Source organism: Diceros bicornis, chromosome 26, assembly GCF_020826845.1.
Source record: "Diceros bicornis minor isolate mBicDic1 chromosome 26, mDicBic1.mat.cur, whole genome shotgun sequence".
Classification (NCBI taxonomy): domain Eukaryota; kingdom Metazoa; phylum Chordata; class Mammalia; order Perissodactyla; family Rhinocerotidae; genus Diceros; species Diceros bicornis.
In genome coordinates, this window is record NC_080765.1 from 13,646,060 (window position 1) to 13,667,468 (window position 21,409).

A 21,409-nucleotide genomic window follows, 5' to 3' on the forward strand; every position below is an offset into this window, starting at 1 on the left:
CCCGTCACACGAGAGAAGGCCAGGGGACTCAGGAACCCACAGACGGGTGTGACCGCACAGGTCCTTACCAGCACATGGAACATCTGCAGCGACTCCCCTTCTTGATCGTACATAAACTGTCCCAGAAGCTGCCCTTCTTCTTGATATTCATTGTCTAATCCCTGAAACCAAAACCATACAGTCAGTAAATAATGGAAAAGAGACAGTGAGTTAATTAGGATTGAGCTGGGAAAGTGGCCACTGAAGGGGTGATAAGGCCTTCTCTCTTGGGGAAGGCTTCACACAATCCATGACAACCCTACGAGGGAGGTACTATTCCTCCCATTATACAGTTGAGGAAATTGGAGGCTGAAAGAGGGCAAGCGGCAGAGAATGACTGTCCGACTGCACAGACCACACTCGGTACCCGTATGGCCCACTGCTGCTCTCCACATTCCAAAGTGGAGACCCAGGATACCCGATGAGCCCGTGGGAAATGAGAACAGTCAGCAGAATGTGGTGCCCAGAGGAGATCAACTCACACAGAAAGTAGAAGGGTGGGTGCCAGGGGCGGGGAGGGTCAGTATTTCATAGGGACAGTTTCATTTGGGGAAGATGAAGAGTTTTGGAGATGGATGGTGGTGATGGCTGCACAGCAATGTGAATGTGCTTAATGCCCCTGAAATGCACACTGACAAGTAGTTAAGAGGGTAAATGTTATGTTATGTGTATCTGACCACAATAAAAAGTAACCAGTAGGAAATAGAGGTGACTACTTGAATGTCTGTTGCACATGGGACAGGACATCCTACGTATGAAAATCCACGGAAGGAATTACAGGCAGTAAGCAGAGGAAGCTAAATATAAAATAAAGACTGACAGGGAAGTGGTACCTTAACGGAATGACGTGATTAATAGTTATACATTAAAAAGCTCAAATATTCATAAGGAAACTAAGATCCCAAAAGATAAATGAATATAAACAGAACTAGAATCTACAAGAAGAGAAACACACGTGAGATACATAGAAATGTAGGTTACAATGTTTTCACCTACCAAGTTGGCGGAGTTTAAAAGAAAGAGGACTCAGTGAGAAAGGGACCATGAGATAAATCACACTTCTCTGATACACTGACAGAAATGCTCATGCCCTCTCCACACCCTTTGAGTCAGCAATGCCACTCTGACTGTCTCGTCTAAGGAAATAACGGAAGATGTTGCACTTACCCTGAAACTCGGAAAATTCAAATACTCAACTATAGGAGACCAGGTAAGGTAAATAAAGGTTTAGTGATACAATGGTATTTTATGCTACTATTGAAAGATGTGTCTATAGAGTTAATCGCCATGGAAAAATATTTATGGTAAATTTGTTTTTGTTTTGTTTTTTTGTGAGGAAGATTGGACCTGAGCTAACATCTGCCAATCCTCCTCTTTTTGCTGAGGAAGACTGGCCCTGGGCTAACATCCATGCCCATCTTCCTCCACTTTATATGGGATGCCGCCACAGCATGGCTTGACAAGCAGTGTGTCGGTGCGAGCCCGGGGTCCGAACCAGCGAACCCTGGGCCGCCATAGTGGAGTGTGCGCACTTAACCACTTGCGCCACTGGGCCGGCCCCGTAAATTTGTTTTTTTAAGGCAGGAAACAAAATTTTATGAACTGTGTTGTCTCAACTATATTTTTTAAAGGGAAAAAGAAGAGACCAAAAAATGCTACAATATTCATGGTGACTTCTCTAGGTGCTGGGATTCTAGGTCGTGTTTTTCCATCTTCCTTATTCTTTTCTGTAAATTCAACACCATACCGTTGTCAGAAGTGTCTTTACAGCTGAATAGACCAGAGAGATGGAATAAAATTCTCCAGGTCAGGCAGGCTTATTTTCATCTGTCCAGCACCACACACAAACTGGACCATCAGTTAACACGCTCCTTTTACCCTCCCTGGGAAAAGTAATAGAATATTCCCCTCAACATTTCATCTGCATCCTCAAGAGTATTAAAGGGCAGAGGGAGGACAGATAGCTACCCCCTGCAAATACACTCACATCATCAGCCTTTACAGGCTCATCTTTGGGAAATTCCCAGGATGGGATGGGGAAGAGAGTGCCTCTTGGCATCTCCCGGGACCAAGCACACTCACGTAGACTGTGAAGTCCTTGGGGGCGCTGGTGATGTTGCCCGTGGGTGACAGCGTCTTTGGTATGTGCTCCAGTGTGAAGGTGGTCGGGCGGATCTTCATTGATAACCTCACCACAAGGTAGCCCTGGGAGCCTTTGAATGCCCAGCAGTTACCTGGATATATGTCAGGCTGGGGAAAAGGCAAAGTACTAAAACTTAATAGTTGAACAGGCTCTTAACCACTGAAAAAACAGAAGCGATAAGAGAAAAGACTTATAATGTTGGAATATAAATAAAAGAACTTTTGTGTGGTAAAAATCACCATGAGCAAAATCAAAAGGCAGACTGGGGAAAGGGGTGTGCAACTTAAATCCCAAAGGGTCACAATGGCCAGCACAGAAAGTCAAGGTAGCAGGGCTCAGAGAAAGGTGGGAAAACACACAGTCAAGTCAGAGAAAAGTAAATGTAAATGGTCCTCGAACATACGAGAAGATGTTCCACTCACATGACAAACGAGAAACACACATGTACAGGACAGAGTGTTACCACTTCTCACCTAACAAACTGACAACAACCCAAAAGTTTGACAAAATCTGTTAACACTGTGCGGAAATGCACGCTCTATCTCATACACTGCTGGTCCACGTCAGGATGGACAACCTCGGGACATACACTGCTGGTCCACGTCAGGATGGACAACCTTGGGACATACAGCGCGGGTCCACCTCAAGATGGACAACCTCAGGAAGACCATTTGGCAACATCCAGCAGAACTGATTATGCATTCACTCTCTGACCTGGTAATCCCACTTCTATCCCTAAGATATACTGGCAAAAATACAAAATGACACAGACATAGGATACTTATTGCAAGAGTACTTTTAATAGCAAAAGAGGAGCCATGTGCCTTTGGATAGGGCCTCACTGAATAAGCTGTGGGACACCCTGCAGGAAGGTGTCAGGCAGCTGGGTGGCTATGCGTGCTGACCAGAACACGCCAAGTGAAGGCAGCAAAGCACACAGCACGCCACCTTGTAAGAGAAAGCAGGAGGGAAAGGGGCGAGGACACGACAATACGTGCATATTTATTCATGTTTTCATAAAGGAAAGATGGAATGACGTGCCCACATTCATTTCCGGTGTATCCTCTGTGCCAGCTACTGCCTTATTGCCTCTCGGCTCCAAGTTCACCCTCTGGCCTGCCCTGTGAAAATGATCTGGGCCCTTTCAACAGTTTCCCTTCACCAGCCCAAAGATTAAGCTCTGTCCACAGAAGGGGCTGGAGGGATGCTGCAGCTGCTCCTGGCATCCCTCACGGGAGTTTTTTGAAGCAGAGTGCCTCTTGTGAGTCACCTCATGTGAACAGCTGTCCCCAGCACCCTGGAGGGTGGGTTTCTGGCAAGTTCCACCAGTGTGGCCCCATGCAGTGAGCCATGGCTGTGCCCTCTACAAAAAGGTCTGGATCTGAGCCCTGGGGTTGGATTGGGAAGACGCCATCTCGGGTGCCCTGCCTCAGTCATAGGAGTAGGAGCAGGAGCTGATCCTTATGTCTGCCATTCCTCGATTGTTTACTTCTCTCTCCTACAGTCCCATCACAGTTAACAGTTCCTTATATTCACCTTTCCCGTTCAGGTCACTGTATGGTTTCTCCTGAGAGAACCCTATCGAGTGGGCTGGTCTCCCACTCTCTTGTTCGCGTACACCTAAGGTCTCAAGTACTCGCTACATCCCAACCACCAGATCCACTCAGCACAGTGGTGACAGTGTTGTGGACCAGTGGGATGTTTTGGGGAATGTCAAGAATATCAAGACTCTCGGGGGCCAGCCCCGTGGCTTAGTGGTTAAGTGCGCGTGCTCCGCTACTGGTGGCCCGGGTTTGGATGCTGGGCGTGCACCGACACACTGCTTCTCCGGCCATGCTGAGGCTGCGTCCCACATACAGCAACTAGAAGGATGTGCAACTATGACATACAACTATCTACTGGGGCTTTGGGGAGAAAAAGGGAAAAAAAGGAGGAGGATTGGCAATAGATGTTAGCTCAGAGCCGGTCTTGCTCAGCAAAAAGAGGAGGATTAGCATGGATGTTAGCTCAAGGCTGATCTTCCTCAAAAAAAAAAAAAAAAAAAAAGACTCTTGGGGTGGGCCCAGTGGCGCAAGCAGTTAAGTGAGTGCACTCTGCTGCGGCAGCCCAGGGTTCGCCGGTTCAGATCCCGGGCGTGCACTGACGCACCACTTGGCGAGCCATGCTGTGGCAGCGTCCCATATAAAGTGGAGGAAGATGGGCATGGATGTTAGCCCAGGGCCAGTCTTCCTCAGCAAAAAGGAGGATTAGCAGATGTTAGCTCAGGGCCGATCTTCCTCGCAAAAAAAAAAAAAAAAGAATATCAAGACTCTGAACCATATTATGGCAAAGAGCAGACTGGTGCAGCCTGAGGCAACTCGTGAAGGGTCCTGTTGGCACCGCAGGCCACATGCCAGAAGCTGTGCTGGTGTGCATGGCAGAGTCTGCACCTGCCTGCAATGGCTCTCTCGGGACGGCCTGGAGAATCTGAGAGGCACTGACGACTGAAGGAGAGCCAGCAGTCGTGCGCCTCAGACACTTCCGCTGGGTAACCAAGGACAAGACAATTATCAGGACAGATCAGAGGATCCGAAATCTTAAGTTGACTGATACTTACTTAATGCTCAACTTAATTCAAGAATTCTTTAAGACTGGACTTGTGTTTTTTTAAATGAAAGATAGCTATCATGTGGATGTTTCACATAAAAGAAATTACTTGAATTATCTTCAAAAAATGTCATTAAGATAAGGCAGCTTTTTAGTACCAAGGTAAAGTAAATGTATCCGACAATTTAAATTCTTCATCCTTTAGTCCTTTAGTCGGTACAACCAACTGCGTAGAATAAGGCCCTGTACAAGCAGTGCTGCTCCCAGAGAGAGGGGCGACGAGTGCCCGGTCAGCGGTGAGTGCCCAGTAAGGACCGCTGGAAAGGGAGGGTTTTCCTTGTCAGGCTAATGTGCTTGTCCCCACCTGTGCCATCGCTCTGAAAACTGGAGAAAAGCACAACCTACATCTCCCTGGGGGTGCCCTCCAGCTGGACAGTGAGCACCGTCCGCTCACCACATCAGGACGCCTGACAGACAGGACAGGAACCACCAACACGGTGAAGACGTGATCCCCACCTGCACATCATCAAAACACATGCTGAACAACCTGATGGTACTAGAAGTCGCCCTGCGAGGCCAGAAGGGGACCAGAGGGGACTTAGATGTGCTGGGACAGCTGTTTCTTTGTCTGGTGCTAGTTCCACAAATGTGTCTGCTTTATGAAAATTCACTGAGCTGTACACTTATTTGCATACTCTTCTGTGTGTATCTTATACCTTAATAAAGCTACAAAACACATATCACTAAATCGGTCAAAACCAGCCTCTGATTATGCCTGAGGCCTCCCCAGCCCCATGGCAGTCAGGAGCCCTCACGGTGACAGTGACAGCACTCGCTTACCTGGATCACGACGCGGGGTGACTGGGAGAAGTACCACAGCGGGATGCCGAATAGGCTGATCAGCGCTGTCTTGGTCTCGTAGGTCTCAGCACAGCGAGTGCTCAAGATGCTGCCACCTGAGAGCAGAGGGGACGTTTTTTTTTTTGTGTGTGTGAGGAGATCAGCCCTGTGCTAACATCCGCCAATCCTCCTCTTTTTTTGCCGAGGAAGACGGCCCTGGGCTAACATCCGTGCCCATCCTCCTCCACTTTATATGGGACGCCGCCACAGCATGGCTTGCCAAAGCAGTGCGTCAGTGCGCGCCTGGGATCCGAACCAGCGAACCCCGGGCCGCCGCAGCGGAGCGCGCGCACCCAACCGCTTGCGCCACCGGGCCGGCCCCCAGGGGGGATGTTTGATATTGGGAGCAATGTCAGTACCCATCTTAGGGACTGATTTGAAATTTTGTAAAAATTCCCAAGTTTTTAACTTGTAAAAGAACCTTCTGCTTTAACACCTGCCCCATTCTTAATTTTACTTTTCCCAAATTCAGGTTAGTACTTTGCAATTGCTTTAGGACACACAATCTGTACCTATCGAACTGGAAAGATTCCTAAAATACTGGCTTCCCCCTAGCCCCTTATCTGCTACTACAGGGACAGTGACGCTAAATGAACTTTTGTTCATGTTTTTAAATAAAGAATAATGATCCCACCAGGCCCCAGTGTCACCTAGCAGGTGACCTTTTAGAGGGCCTACTTCATGAGCCAAAGTGATATAACATTATGACAGTGACCCACTGCTGGGGGGACAGAGAGTGCCTGCTGACACGTCCCGGGTTTCTATTTGAGGTAACAGAATTATTCTGGAATTAGATAACAGTGATGGTTGCACGACATAATGCATATACTAAACACCAAGGAACTTTACACTTCAAAATGGTGAATTTTATGTTATGTGAATTATATCTCAATAATAAAAAAGAAGAACTAAAAAAAAAAAGAGTCCAGTTTGCCCCTCCACAGGAAATCGGGCAGACAGGATGTTGGTGCCAAAGCAGGCTGTAACAAACAAGTCAGTAGGGGAAGCAATAACAAAAAATTAAAGATAAAAACAAACAAATAAATAAATAATAAAACTCCTGAAAAGTTTGTATCCCAAGAGGCACCTGCAGCCCTCCCATCCGCTAATGGGGGAAGGGGATTGCCGGGGGAATTTACATTTTAAACAAGAAAACAAAGTGATTTGATCCACCTGATCAACAGACCTGCCTTTCCAAACCACTGAATTATCTTTTTAAAATACCCTATTCTCATTCTAAAAAAAGCGTCGTCTTAAATATGGTGACTCATTTTTTAAACTTATAAAGAGTCGATAAATGCTTTGTTTAGTAACAGAACCTTTTCAGTTCAGCCTCATCAGGATTATCAAAATTCTGAATTAATGATATACAAACCTGTAAGGATTAATTATGCTTCTTCTTTTTTTCTTTTTTAAATACAAGGGTTGGGCCCCATGTCCTTGCGGTTTCATTCATTCATTCATTTATTTTTGTGAGGAAGATCACCCCTGAGCTAACATCCATGCTAATCCTCCTCTTTTTGCTGAGGAAGACCGGCTCTGAGCTAACATCTATTGCCAATCCTCCTCCTTTTTCCCCGAAGCCCCAGTAGATAGTTGTATGTCATAGTTGCACATCCTTCTAGTTGCTGTATGTGGGACGTGGCCTCAGCATGGCCGGAGAAGCCGTGCGTCGGTGCGCGCCCGGAATCCGAACCCAGGCCCCCAGTAGCGGAGAGTGCACACTTAACCGCTAAGCCACGGGGCCGGCCCTAATTATGCTTCTAAGAAATAGTGACAACTATTGGTCCCAATTGAATGGTTAAAATATCATTTGATGTCTCTGAATTAAAAACGATTTCTTCAGAAATCAATGAATTTCAAAACGTAAATAAAATCACTTAATATTCTAAAAAAGTCATTCTAAACAAAATATACACTGAGAACAGTTAATAGCCTTACTGACTTGTCTCTAACATTGGAAGGATTTGGTGGTTTTTACATGGGACAGCAGTTCCTGTCCACCACGTTAAGATCCCATAGGACAGTGAATGGCAGGAGTCCAGACCAGCCTGTAGAGCTGACGGGGACTGGGTTCTGGACCCAGAACACTCGTTCAAGGCTGACATCAGATTTCCTAAACTACTGGGATAAGGTAAAGTAAACAGACTGGGGGTTGTAAAAATCACTACTCCTCCTAGAGGATTCTGCAGCCCTTTAATATACTAAAGTGTATTAAGAAACTCCTTTCTTCTGAGAGAGATGATGTTAGTCCACTAGCCCTCATCTGTAATTCCTAAATAATAAAAATTCAGAAAACCAAGATTTACTGTAACATATATGGTGGCAAAACCTTCCCTAAACGGACATGTCATTTATAGCCTTGATGTGTCTCACGTAGTGAATGTTCACCTACCTCTCCACAAAAATGTTCCTATGTGTGATGGGTGTGGGGGCCTAGATGTCACCGAGGGTCTGGTGATGGAAGGTATGGGACCACAGTACTCCACTAAGCCACAATTCTGATTTTTCAAATACATCTGGCCCTGAAAATTCTTGTCTGGGGCCTCTGTACATGTAACACGCAGCACTTCCCAGACTTAATGGACCACATTTTGTTTTTCACTTCTTTAGGGAACCAAAATAGCACCACCATAACCCTATTCATTTAGTCTGCTTTCTTTTCTTGACAGATATTGGCTATTTTTCTGTCTATTAACTATCTCCCCCACTGGAGGGGAAGCTCCCGGAGCGCATGGACTATGGTTCACTGCTGTGTCCCTGGCACACGGCAGACATTTAAACAATCAATCGTCAAATGCCTGAGGAACACGTATTCACATGACAGTGAACACTAGTGTTCTGGGAAACATAGTTTGAAAAATGCTGCCCAGTATGAATTTCTTTACCAGACTTCTATACTTAAAAAAAAAAAAAACAACTTTACAACATACAAGTTCATAAATAAATAACCAACCCGTATTTCTGTGGTGGTAAACCCCGATAAAGCTGAAGAACCACTGTTCCGGAGAGACCCTGACTGTACCTGAAACTAGAACTCCAGGACTCGCCTAGAATAAGGCACTCTCTCAGATCTTTACACGTTCTAACGAGTTCCTTGCTGTTGGAAGTGGGGTAGGGAACAGCTTTTCAAGTGGGCATTTCACGCAGCAATTAAGAGTCTCCTTACTCACCACCAGATTCCAGAGCGAAGTCCACCATGCCAGTCTTGTCTTGGGAATACAGCTTCAGAGCGTTGTTCACAATGATGCGTGCTTGCTGGATGGAGCAGGCACAGAAGCAGAAGACCAGACACCAGAAGAGGGGAGAAAGACAGGCGTTAATGACACAAAGGCCACATTTCTATTCAGAACATGTTTTCAGTGAACGATATTTGGGGATAACAGGCATGGGAGTGCTTCAGCACCTCCAAGTTCAGCCCTGCACCTGCCTGCTGAGCCACCAGGTAGAGGTGGAGAATGTCAGCCTTCCTCCCAGGGCTCAGATAGTCACAATCTGCTCTGAACCAGAAACCCCCTGGCGGCCACAAAATGTGGATGACACGGGGACTGGAGTTAGGAGCTGTAGCTGGGTACTGCATTACCCATGTAATGTTTGTGTCATTTCAGAAGGTATGCAGCCACCCAGGTAGAGAGGATCTTTGGGACAAAAAGACTAATGAAGGATAAAGTACCCCCAAGAAGTAGCTTCATCACAACAGCAGTAGCTAAAAGTTACTGAGCAATGACTTCTCCACACCGCGCTGCACTAAGCATTCTATGTCATAACCACATCCCTGAGACCATTCTTAGAACAAGACATCAGAATCGGCTAGCCTAACAACTAGATCATCAGTTTCATCACAACATGACTTTTAAATATTTCTCATTATCAACTTACCGCTTCTGTTATTCCTGAAACCCCTGCCTCATTCACGGTAGATACTACAGTTTCAGAAGTTGGCATCTGTTTTGTCACAGAAATATGGTGGGTGATGTTCTTCAGTATCTGCAGCTCTAAATCTCGTAATAAAACCTGTAAGTCATCCTTGCTCACAAAGTGAGAAGACAATTTCTGCAGCAGCCATTCGAGAGAACGATCTTGCTGGTCACCAGAAAACATGAGCTTTAGAGTTTCTCTGACCTGAGCATCCACCTAGTGAAAACATCAGTAAATATAATGTGAATTCACAGTTTTTAAGTAAATCATTTCAACTCTTCACTTCTATCACCTTAGATATCTGGGAATTATCATACAGCTTCTCAAAATCCATAATGTAAATGCGACACAACTTTTTCCCTTCAGAACCCCTCCAAAAATGTTGGAATACATTAAAGAGAATAGGAATAGAAAAGGGCATGGCATAGATGAAATGTCTGCCCACAAACACAGGAAGGAAAGAGGCTCTGTCCCTCTGTCCGCCTGCGTGTGCCCCTCAGCAAGCCCTTATGAAGCACGCCTGGGGGTGAGGTGCAGAGACGGAGGAGTCCCCTGCTTCAGATCCAGTCTGGTAAGGAAACAGTCATATAAATAACTTAAAATGTACCTTTATGTTTGCTAGAAACGTCCATGTGCATTATTTCTACACACACCTACAATTACGTATGTAACTTTCTCTTCTTGCTTCATAAAGCATGGAGGGGGGAGAAGCACAAGAAAAAGCACAGCATTCTATAATATGCCCACAGATCTAACAGTCACTTAAAAAGCTCTGACACCACCGTTCAGTCAACCTCTCCCCTAGCCAGGGACATTCTGGCCACCCCCAGCCTCAGGCCCCTCCAGCCCTGACCTCACAACACTCAGCACACTTTCCTCATGTCCGTCTGCAGTGGTGCTTCCATTCTGCAGGAGGAGTCCCAAGAGTGTGGCTGCTAGCTTCAAAGAGTGTGTGTCTTTTTTTTTTTTTTTTTGTGAGGAAGATCAGTCCTGAGCTAACATCCACGCTAATCCTCCTCTTTTTTGCTGAGGAAGACCAGCTCTGAGCTAACATCTATTGCCAATCCTCCTCCTTTTTTTCCCACCAAAGCCCTAGCAGATAGTTGTATGTCATAGTTGCACATCCTTCTAGCTGTTGTATGTGGGACGCGGCCTCAGCATGGCCGGAGAAGCGGTACGTCAGTGCGCACCCGGGATCCGAACCCGGGCCGCCAGTAGCGGAGTGCGTGCACTTAACCACTAAGCCACAGGGCCGGCCCAGAGTGTGTGTCTTTGAGAGTGGTTCATATCCTAAGATTTTTTTCCCCAGAAGGTTGTAGGCATTCAGAATGCCGCCAGCCACAAGGAAGCCTGTTTCCCCAAGTTAGCAGTGGATGTGACTGTCACCATTCTTGCCAACGAGGACTGAAGAACGGTTGTTCATCTTAATCCACAAACCAATTAGTGAGACTGAATCACTTGCTCACATGCTGTGCCATTATTTCCACTGAGTTTCTTCCTGCCACCCTTAGGAGCTCTTTGCACAAGAGATAATTTTATCATATGTATTACAAATCCTTTTTCCCAATCTACCATCTGACTTTGACTTATGATTTGCCTTTCAAATGTTTGTTTTCTCATTTTCACGCAGCTATAAATGTCCAGATTTCCTCTTTTGCGTAAGGATATATGGGCCTGAAACAATGTCCATGATATGTCACGACAGGAAGCAAAGCTACAGAGTGCAATATGAGTTTACTTTGGTGAAAAGACATAAAAATAGCCCATCCCCAAGTAAATGTTAGTATGTGGCTATGGTCAGAAAGAAAGCATAGAATGATACATACCTAGGTGTTAACATGTTATTGGAATGGGGGAAATTTAAGGAGAGTTGAATTTTTCTTTTTTGGTGAGGAAGATCAGCCCTGAGCTAACATCCATGCCAATCCTCCTCTTTTTGCTGAGGAAGACTGTCCCTAGGCTAACATCCGTGCCCATCTTCCTCTACTTTATATGGGACACCACCACAGCATGGCCTGACAAACGGTGCATCAGGGCGCACCCAGGATCTGAACCTGGGCCGCCAGCAGCGGAGCGTGCACACTTAACTGCTACACCATGGGGCTGGCCCCGAGGAGAGTTGAATTTTTAGTTATTTTAAATGTTTAAAATTTTCTAGTAAAATAAAATTTTTAAAGGAAGTTGAAATTAAACAATAAACATTAGACATCAACTCAAGTGTTCTTTTACTTTCTATGATAAACCAAGGAAACTTACTTTTTCATGGATTGTATCCACCTTCTCACAGCTGGTTTTCAAATGCTGCCAATTTGACAATTCTGATTTCAGATGACCCAGCTCCAACTCAAGATGCCTCACAACAGAAAGGAGGTGCTGCCCTTCGTCAGTTCCACTGCGAAATCAACGTGAGGAGGAAATAAGTCACAAGTGCTTCAAGAAAACGCAGTCAATAAACACAAAGGAGAAACTGACCACATTCACAGGTCAGTCAACACTGTAAATATATCAACTTGTCCTACGTTAACATGGAAATGTAAAGCCAGTTTCAAGCCAAAACCCCAGAGACTTCTTCCACATTGATGCACACACATGTACACAGACACGAGACCTACTCAGGCAAGACCACCCAATGCCGTCAACACTGGCTCTTTCAGTGGTAAGTGAAAGACCTCTCAAAACTATTTCATGTTTAAAAACTGTGTCTATCTCCTTAAAATTATAAAAAGACTTCAGAAATGAGACAGTATTTATATATAATCATTATAAAGCTGAATATGAATTTTTCATTCTAATGGAAGGGATAACTGAACTAAAACTGTATGGCTTCAGGGTTTGCTTTAATAATTCCATTTTTATATGGGAACTATACATTATAATATAAAATTCTGTGATATTACATTTACACTGGCTTATAGGCAGGTACAGTTGTTGAGACACCAACAATTCATATCTCAAAAAAGTACACTCTGGGATACACATCTTAGGAGCTCATAATAGCCTATGAAAACCCCTTTTTACTGAAATGAAGGCTCTGAAAGAAAAGCAGAATGTGCTCTCACACTTACACCCATCCTTACGGAAGGACATACGGGAGCTGAAATTGTGATACAGGTTCTACACAAATGCACAGGAGCCAGAGACAGGAAATGGGAAGTTAAAGCTCATCGTCTGGGCCTCCTGGCTCGAGGATCAGGCATCAATGGGGCAATGAAAGGGTCAGGACTGATGTGAGTGTGTGCACACACACGTGTGGAGAGCCCCTGTGGATCCAGTGAAAGGTGTGCAGAAGAAACACAACCCAGGTGGTGAGGAACCAAGGACCCCCCCCCCCCCCCCCAGCAAACCGCTGCGGGACCAGGCTGCTCAGATGGCAAAGACCCGGCAGAGGAGGCGCAGGGCCACTGCTGCGGAAGGGAGGAGGCTGGAGCCTTGGTGAGAACTGCCCATTTCAGAAGGCAGGGGTCTTCCCACTGGAAAGGCTGCTGGGGCGGGGACAAGGCCTGAGCTTTGATGTCAACGGTGCCAGCAGAGGTCCAGTCACAGAAGTCTACCCTCCACTGTGACATGTGCTCTCACGTGGGCCCCGTCCCATCTGCGCCCCGAGGGGGCCCTCCAAGCACACCTGAGTGGTGAGTCTCTCCAGGCCAAAGAGGGGGGCACCACCATCTTTGGGGGTGCCACGTGAAGAGAAGTGGATAGTAACAAGCCCCTCAGACCCCACTCTGTCCTCGGGGGGGGGCTCCAAAGGGTCTCCCAGAAAGATACACAGCTCGGAATGTTTCCACCTACAAGGCCCAGTGACTCCAGGTGCAAACAGCGTCCCCTCATTAACGACTGCTGCGGCTCCACACAACAAGAGAGAAACACAGAAGACCAAGTAGTAATTAATTTGAAATTATCCTACCTAATTGTTCTTAGCTTGGTCTGTTCTAATTCCTTCTGGATGGCCTAAAAAGTATGAGAAACAATCTGTTTAAATATACAAGTTATATAACTAGCTTTTCATAAAATTATACACTTAAATATATATATATATATATATATATAACTACATATATTTAACTGGGATTTTTCTCCCCTTAATTCAAAGTCCAGACCTGCCTGTTGGCTGGAGATGAGGGGTGTTTATCTTATCTTTCAAAGTAAACTTGTAAAAGACATACAACATATACTCAGAGAGGGGCATAAATCACACAGGAACAGCTTGATGGGTTTTCAAAATCAAGCAGGTCCTGTAACCAGCACTCAGGCCAAGAAGCAGAACGTTGCCACCACCTTTGGGAAGTGTTTTTTAAATGTGGAAGGACAAGGAAAAGGAAATGACAAATTTACACATGAAGATATAACTTATTAACATGGTCTGTTTGAAGACGGAGGAGCGGACAACACAAAGTCGAATACCACATCTGTTCAAACTACAATTTAACCGAGGTCCGGATCTTCCCAGCACACCATGGGACCACACGAGCACATGAACTCGTGCTGTATTCCTAGCAAGAGGCCAGCGTCTTCCTTGGGCCCCTCCTCTTCCCCTCGGTACCATGGAAACATCTGATCAACTAACCAACTGAACTTGCCTGATTCTGACATGGTCAGAACATGGCAGCCGTCCCAAGGTCCCCAAAGGCTTATGCCACGTCTAACCCTGAGGTCAGACAACAAAGACGCCCTCTCTAATATGCCCTGCTTGGCGTTCAGCACTCATGATGCAGGGAACCTGAAGCCAGCACTCCATAACCTCTAGGGCTTAGACCAGCACAAACATCCTGGCCTCCTTCCTCTGCCTTTACCAACTTCTGAATAATAACCGACTTTTCCACCGGAAAATTAATTTTGTCTGTCAAAAGATGCCGGTCCTTCATTCTCCCTCTAAAGACAATGTCACTTTGTGGAAGGCTGCGTGACATTGAGGGGAAACAGGGACCCTGGAGCCGGGCACGGCTAGATCTGAGTCCAGGGCTGACTGGACCCTGGAGAGCCATCGCTCTCACAGCCCTGCTCTGTGCCCTGGCTGCTCCTGGGCTCAGGCTTCCCCCTCCAAAAGACTCCTTGGAACCGGTGAGCTGGACACACCTATGAAACATTAAAGCAATAAAATGGAATCGCCAAGGGAAAAAGGGAAGAGTCCAAAGTATTTTTTTCAGTTTTATAAAGGATGGCAGCAAATACCCTAAAAGAAGCCCTTTAGAGGCCAAGGATCATGGAAACATTAACTGCAGTGGACTTTCTTTTATGGAGGAAATCACTTTGTTGGGGCTACAATTAAAAGGTCAGAATGCATACCTCAGATCTTTCTGTCATTTTTCCAAGAACATCTTCCAAGTTTGAGATGCGCAATTCATGATCTTGGTGGAAAGTCATATAGCCAGTCTTGAAAAGAAAAATGAATGGACAAATGGTAGAGAAAGTTAAGCAACAAATAAACAAAAACCTGGCAAGTTAGGCCAAGTTATTTTGACACAGAATATCCCCAAATTAGAAACTATTTGGTCACAACTTGGCAGAGCACTCTGGAGGGAGTAATCCACTAATAATGTCCTCATCTTCATCTCTGACTTTACAGATCTTAAGCCTGTGCTAAAATGCACAAATAGCTTTTCTAGTTACATGAGAATATTAAGAAGTCCTGGAATTATTGGAAAACACTCTATGTAGGAAGCAAATCAATTACTATTCATTCAACAAATACTCATTAGGCACCCAGTGTGTTTAGTGATTTAGGGAAAATAGCCATGGATAAAGAGACAGTATGCACTCGCCCCTCCCAACCACCGCATAGTCACACGAAATATGTGACAGAGACACAGACATAAACCCATCAGAACATTTCCCCACAACACTTGATAACATCCTTCAGAAGAGACTTTATCAGGTGACTAAAGTGATTAATTAAGTAGCTGGGTAGGTGAGCTCCTCTTCTGGCTGGGTGAGGGCAGTGATTAACAGCATCGAGTGAGGGGAGACCAAGGTTTTCAACATAAGTTAACTGCTGGAAAATAAGAGTTCAACACATCCCCACCAATTCTTCAGCAATTCTTATAAGGTAAAACTCTGTAGTTTTATCTTACTGTTAAGATCATCAGACCCGCTCCCTGGGAAGCTCTAGAAAAATCAATGCCTGTCACATCATCCAAGGGCAACAGTCAGGGAGAGCAATGCAGACGGGCCCTGTGCACCTGAGCAGCCAACGTCCAGGTCAGAAGACAGGACAGAGTAACCAATGCTGTTATTACGAGGAGTTTCATTTGTTAGTTTATATCTCATCTCGGGGCCGGCCCCGTGGCTTAACGGTTAAGTGCGTGCGCTCGGCTGCCGGCGGCCCGGGTTCGGATCCCGGGTGTGAACCGATGCACCGCTCCTCCAGCCATGCTGAGGCCACGTCCCACATACAGCAACTAGAAGGATGTGCAGCTATGACAGACAACTATCTACTGGGGCTTTGGGGGAAAAAATAAATAAATAAAATCTTTATATCTCATCTCGTTCCAAAATATAATCTCTGTGATTTACAAAATTTCACCTAAAAAATAGGATGAACCAGAGCAGAGGGATGAACATCAAGAAAAGATGAACCCAGGGCACTGATATGGAAAAAGGTCAGCCACTCAAGGGGGCTGTAAGCTTCCTCACTGCCGCCTCCTCCTGTCTTTAACTGCGTAGCCTAGCAGAACTTTGTGCCACGATGAAAGGGCCCTAGATCTGAGCTCTCAAGTGCAGCAGCCACCAGCCCATGTGCAGCTGAGCACTTGAAATGTGGCTGGTGCAAGTGAGGAACTAAATTTTACAGTTTTAATTAATTTAAATTTACATAGCCATATGCAATTAGTGGCATACTCTATTGGACAATGTGGATATATAAGATAAATACATGCCCGTAGCTCAAGGGAAAAGATAGCAGATTGCCAACTATCAGGTAGTTAAAATATTTAACACCAATGTGTGGCTGCTTCAGAAGGAAGTTTAGGATGCTGCCCTGCACTAAGACGACATCATGATCATACCTGTATACAGGTAAACACTGGAAGACAGCATAGAAGAAGGGGCTAAATCTGTACTAACCCAATTTACAATCTAATTTTAAAATGAGCCCATTTATTACACTAATAAAATTTAGTGTACACAATACTAGATAAACTGATTCTTGTTTTTTTTGAACAGTCATCTGTTTTCTTTACAAGAGAGGGTAAATACACCCTGACTGAGGTTGCCAGCTCACCACTCCTTGTCTGTTTTTTCAGGATTCCTCACCGTATCGCCCCTGCAGTGGGTGAGAATAGCTCAGGCTGCCTCAGCTGATGCTCCTTAAGACCCGTGCACTTCCCGCAGTGACTCTGTGCTCCTGCCCACGGGACAGAATCCAGTAATCTGCCACCTAGAGTACTCCAGCTATTTTGGTTTTTTCAAACCAGCCTCTGCCTTTGAGACAGACTAGCTTCAACCCTTCCATATCTGCAAAGTTTAGATTTATCCCTTCACGCCCATTTCCATCTCCAGAGCTGTTAAACGGCCAATGGGAACAGAACAAACCTAACTGTGTTAACTGGCTCTTACTGAAATCATGTCAATTTGATGGTTGAGAAACCGAAAATAAGCAACTACTGAGGAACCAATGCAAGGACTGGGAGCAGATAGGGAAACTCAAGCATGGCGATGTGGGCCGTGCAGGGAAGGTGCGCCCACGCCCTGTAACCTCAGGAGCCCGCACACCATCAGCACAGCACAATGGAAACAGTAACAGATGCACCTTAGGCTACACCAGAGTCAAGAAAAGATTTGATCATTCAACAAGTATTCATTTTAGCCCCTACTAGGTGTAGAAGACAGCAATTTAAACAGCAGCAGTATCAACAGTGCTAAGTGCTGGCACTGCTGGAAGAGAAGAGTAAGGGGGCGGGAGGGCTGAGCCAGCGCTCGCAGTCTGGTCAGGGAGAATCCCAGGTGAGCTAGTCGAGGCAGGCTCACTAGAGAAGCCAGGCCCGGGGGACGGCTGCTTCAGACACAGCAGTCAGGCCTGCTCAAGAGCACAGCGGGACCGGCTTTGTGTGGGGCCCAGGGAGCCCTCAGGGGTCCTTGCAGACTGCTGAGACGCTAGGAGGGAGGGGAGTTGAGGGTCCCTCCTGGACGGTGGCATGGACAGCTGCGTGGGCAATGGGCTCTCTGCTGAGACAAGGGACATCAGGGACAAGCTTGCTGTTGAGACAAGGGTGAATACGTGTTTTAAAGATTTCAATCCAAAATGCCTAAATTAAATCATTTTGGAACTTAAGAAAATAAACCTCAGTTTTGAGGAAAGTGTACTGACAATGCTTCCCTTGAGAATATCAAATAAACGAGACATTTATACAGAGGCTTGTGGTTCCATACGGAACAGTAGTTACTCGTACTACTTCACAATCTTGAGATATTTTATAGCACAGATTTGAACTTTTCAAAATAATGTTGATAGGAAATGCAAATCAAATCACTGTTGACAGTGCCAGTAAAGTTTCACTGAATTATGTTCAATCTATTTTCAAATTAAAATACAGGCTAGGGACAATTGGTAGAAGAGGACATAAAAGGTCCTATTTCTCCCGCCGCAGTCCATCCCCACCTGTGCTGTTACCCACAGGGTCTCTATCCCCACCCTCAGCCCCCACATCCACGGTGTGCTCCCAGCCCCAAAGGTTGCACCCACTCTGGTGGTGTCAAAGTACCACAGCTCCTGGTCGCTGGCAGGTGCCAGGAAACCACACCACCCCTCAGTGCATGTTGCTCCCAACAGTTAGAAATACGACCCCTTCTCACTGCAGTGCCTTTCCTGTTCCTTGTCCCCCAAAAGGAAAACAAAACATTCAAGAACTTCTCGGCATTACCGCAGAGCCAGACGGTCCAGCGGCCTGGATTTCCTTTAAATGTTGCTCCACCACACCTTTAACCAGGGACAACATCCCTTCACTCTCATCGTCCATCTGGTCCACCCGTGCCTGTAGCTTCTGAAGCAAAACTGTCAGTTCTCTGAGCTTCTCATCATGGTTGTGACACTGTCCAGAAAGAAGGGTCATCTGCCTTTCGACTTCGCTCATCCGAAGGGAGCGAAAAGCCTCGTCACCGCCCTGAAACAGTAAGAGGAAGCTCCAGTGACAACGCAAATGAGAAATTAAACCCAGCATCATATAACCTTAAGTACAGGATAAGTCAAAATTACAAACAGAGTATTATAGCAAAATGTCACCTACAATGCACACAAATACACCTAAGGAAAATGCACGACAATGTCCATCATTAGTGATTTTCCGTAGTGGCAGACTATGGGTGCTATTTATTTTCTTCTTTATACATATTTTCGAAAGTAATGAATACCATTATTTTTTTAAATTAAAATTAACTAATGAGATTACTTTAAATATTCATTATTTGAACTATTTCAGAACATTTAAGGAGCCATAAGACTTGCTTATTTGACATTTAAAAATATTTAAATATTAAAAAAAAACAAGGCGCCCGACTTAACTACTCTGTTCAAGAGGAGCATGACGGCATCCTCTGCGGAACACAGACGTACGGCACCAGGTCAGAGAGCATCTAACCGCTTACCGCCAGAGGCTGGGTCAGGGGAGAAGGGTCAGGTGTGAGCATGTTCTTGGGCTCATCTGGCCTCTGTGCTCTGTACAGGTGCATCCAGTTTAACACCGGCAGCAATGAGAGGACATCGCCCTGGCTCCACAATGAAAGACCTGCAGCTTGAGGGAGAGAAAACACAACTGTCCACACATGTACACACACTGCTTTTCAAACCTGTATTTAAATGCTCAATTCTTTCACTAATTTACATATATGTATGCATATATATTAATCATCTAAGATAATTAAGTCAAATTTTACTTACCTAGTAAAAGTAATAGTGGAATGAGCAAGATTAAAAACTTGCAAATATTTCGAAGGCACCTAGGAATTTAAAAAGAAAAACATTTAACTTGGAACAAGTGAAAGGCAGGGTTCACCATTCTCTGTTACCTCTCTAGATAATTTTATACAAAATCAACCCACCACTTTATTTATTTATTTTTTTAAAGATTTTATTTATTTATTTTTTTCCCCCCAAAGCCCCAGTAGATAGTTGTATGTCATAGCTGCACATCCTTCTAGTTGCTGTATGTGGGATGCGGCCTCAGCATGGCCGGAGAAGCGGTGCGTCAGTGCGCGCCTGGGATCCGAACCCAGGCCGCCAGCAGTGGAGCATGCGCACTTAACCGCTAAGCCACGGGGCCGGCCCCTCAACCCACCACTTTAAAACAGAAGTCCACAGTGTTAGAAATGCAGCTACAGTTTTATCTACAAGGTGTGCATCTACCTGCAGGAGAACCTGCCTATAACATGGTGTCTCCCAGCCCATGTTAACAATCAAACTCGTCTCTATGGATACGCAAGGTGCCATGCTGGGGGCTACAGGAAGGGTGCAAAAGGACCTGGGTCACTAGCCCCTTGGTCACGGCCCACTGAAGTAACCTGGGCCATGGGAACTGTACACTGAGTTGCGTCAAGGGCTCTGGCTGCAGTCCTGACCACACCGTTCCCAGCTGTGTAACCTTCCACAATTGCTTAACCTCCGCACACTGCTGTTTTCTTTAAAAATGACACCTGCCTTTTCTTTCTCACAGGAGCAGGTTGAGAAAAATTAAATAAGAATATGAAAGCACTTTGTAAAATATAAAATGATATATAAATGCAATACATTAATATACCAAACTATAAAAACTCTGTAAATACAAGCTGAATCATTATTAGCATAAAACCAGTTCTTTAAAACACCAAGCTGACATGATATTAATTTCCTTACCTTGTAAGAAGAAACACATTCAGCCAAGAAATCAAAGTAACAAACTGGTACCATCCAATCCCTAGCCACCAGACTACTCCAGAGGCTGCCTTCCCTAGGAGAGAAAACATCAGACAACTAAGGAAGTGTTCCTAGGAAGACCAAACTCCTGAATGGACTGCTTTTGTGAAGGCCAAGCCAGAAGCACAAGGACATTTACTAACAGATATTTTGAAAGTAGATTAAGAGGAAGTTAGGGATGAAGTATTTAAGGTGATGCTAGTCATAGGGAGGAAGATCCAGGCACTCAAACACAGGAACATAAGCCACAAAGCAATATGCAATGCTGATAAATGCACGAGACAAGAACCAAAAGAGGGAAGACCAAATCCATGCATTCTCAACTAAAGTAAAACAACTAGACTCACACAGAACCCAGCAACCAGAGAAACAAAGAATGCTCATGCAACTAAAAGCATAGTATGTTAGCATTTCTAAGTAATAAAGAATGAAACATGTTACATCAAGGATCAAAGCTAATAAACCTAAAATTAAATTTTTATTTGGTCAGGTAAATCATTTATTGCATGAGCTTAACTGCCAAAAGCCTTGGAGAGAATGCTAACATAGAAAGCCAAAATAACCACCTGGAGCAACCATGGCCAACCAAAGAACGGACAACACCGTCTTCGACACAAACCATCCTGCAGCTCCCAGCCTCTGCAGCGTGTGCATCAGGAAGTGACCTGCGATAGACAAGATGTGTGCGGGAGGGGCACACTCGCACACACACCAGAAAACCAGCTCACCAGGGTTACAATACAAGAAACTCCCTCTAGTACGCATTTTACCAAATTCTCTCCTATCAGTAAGTCAAGAGTTTCTTCTCAAGAAAAAAATAAAATAAACGACTTTAAGTCCAAGCAAGAAACTAAAGTTAACTTATGAAAACCCTGCTATATGTTTGAATAGTTTTCATTCACTTCTGCCTGCAGATACTTAGAATGTAAAATGCAGATATCCCT

General features: G+C 45.2%; 1 protein-coding gene across 6 annotated transcripts in view; it reads right to left on the reverse strand.

Moving 5' to 3' along the window:
* The window catches only part of SUN1 (Sad1 and UNC84 domain containing 1), a 60,481-nt gene that overhangs the window by 2,102 nt on the left and 36,970 nt on the right, over positions 1-21,409 (reverse strand). For all 6 annotated transcript variants that reach the window (XM_058569456.1, XM_058569455.1, XM_058569451.1 and 3 more), the window contains 13 exons: positions 21,032-21,130; positions 20,406-20,499; positions 19,455-19,513; positions 19,163-19,308; positions 18,442-18,681; positions 14,870-14,956; positions 13,491-13,534; positions 11,843-11,978; positions 9,548-9,802; positions 8,842-8,926; positions 5,609-5,724; positions 2,122-2,289; positions 69-161 (listed from right to left, as the gene is read on the reverse strand). In XM_058569456.1, coding sequence (XP_058425439.1) covers positions 69-161; positions 2,122-2,289; positions 5,609-5,724; positions 8,842-8,926; positions 9,548-9,802; positions 11,843-11,978; positions 13,491-13,534; positions 14,870-14,956; positions 18,442-18,681; positions 19,163-19,308; positions 19,455-19,513; positions 20,406-20,499; positions 21,032-21,130 — 1,622 coding nt within the window. The remainder of the gene's footprint in view (positions 1-68; positions 162-2,121; positions 2,290-5,608; positions 5,725-8,841; positions 8,927-9,547; positions 9,803-11,842; positions 11,979-13,490; positions 13,535-14,869; positions 14,957-18,441; positions 18,682-19,162; positions 19,309-19,454; positions 19,514-20,405; positions 20,500-21,031; positions 21,131-21,409) is intronic.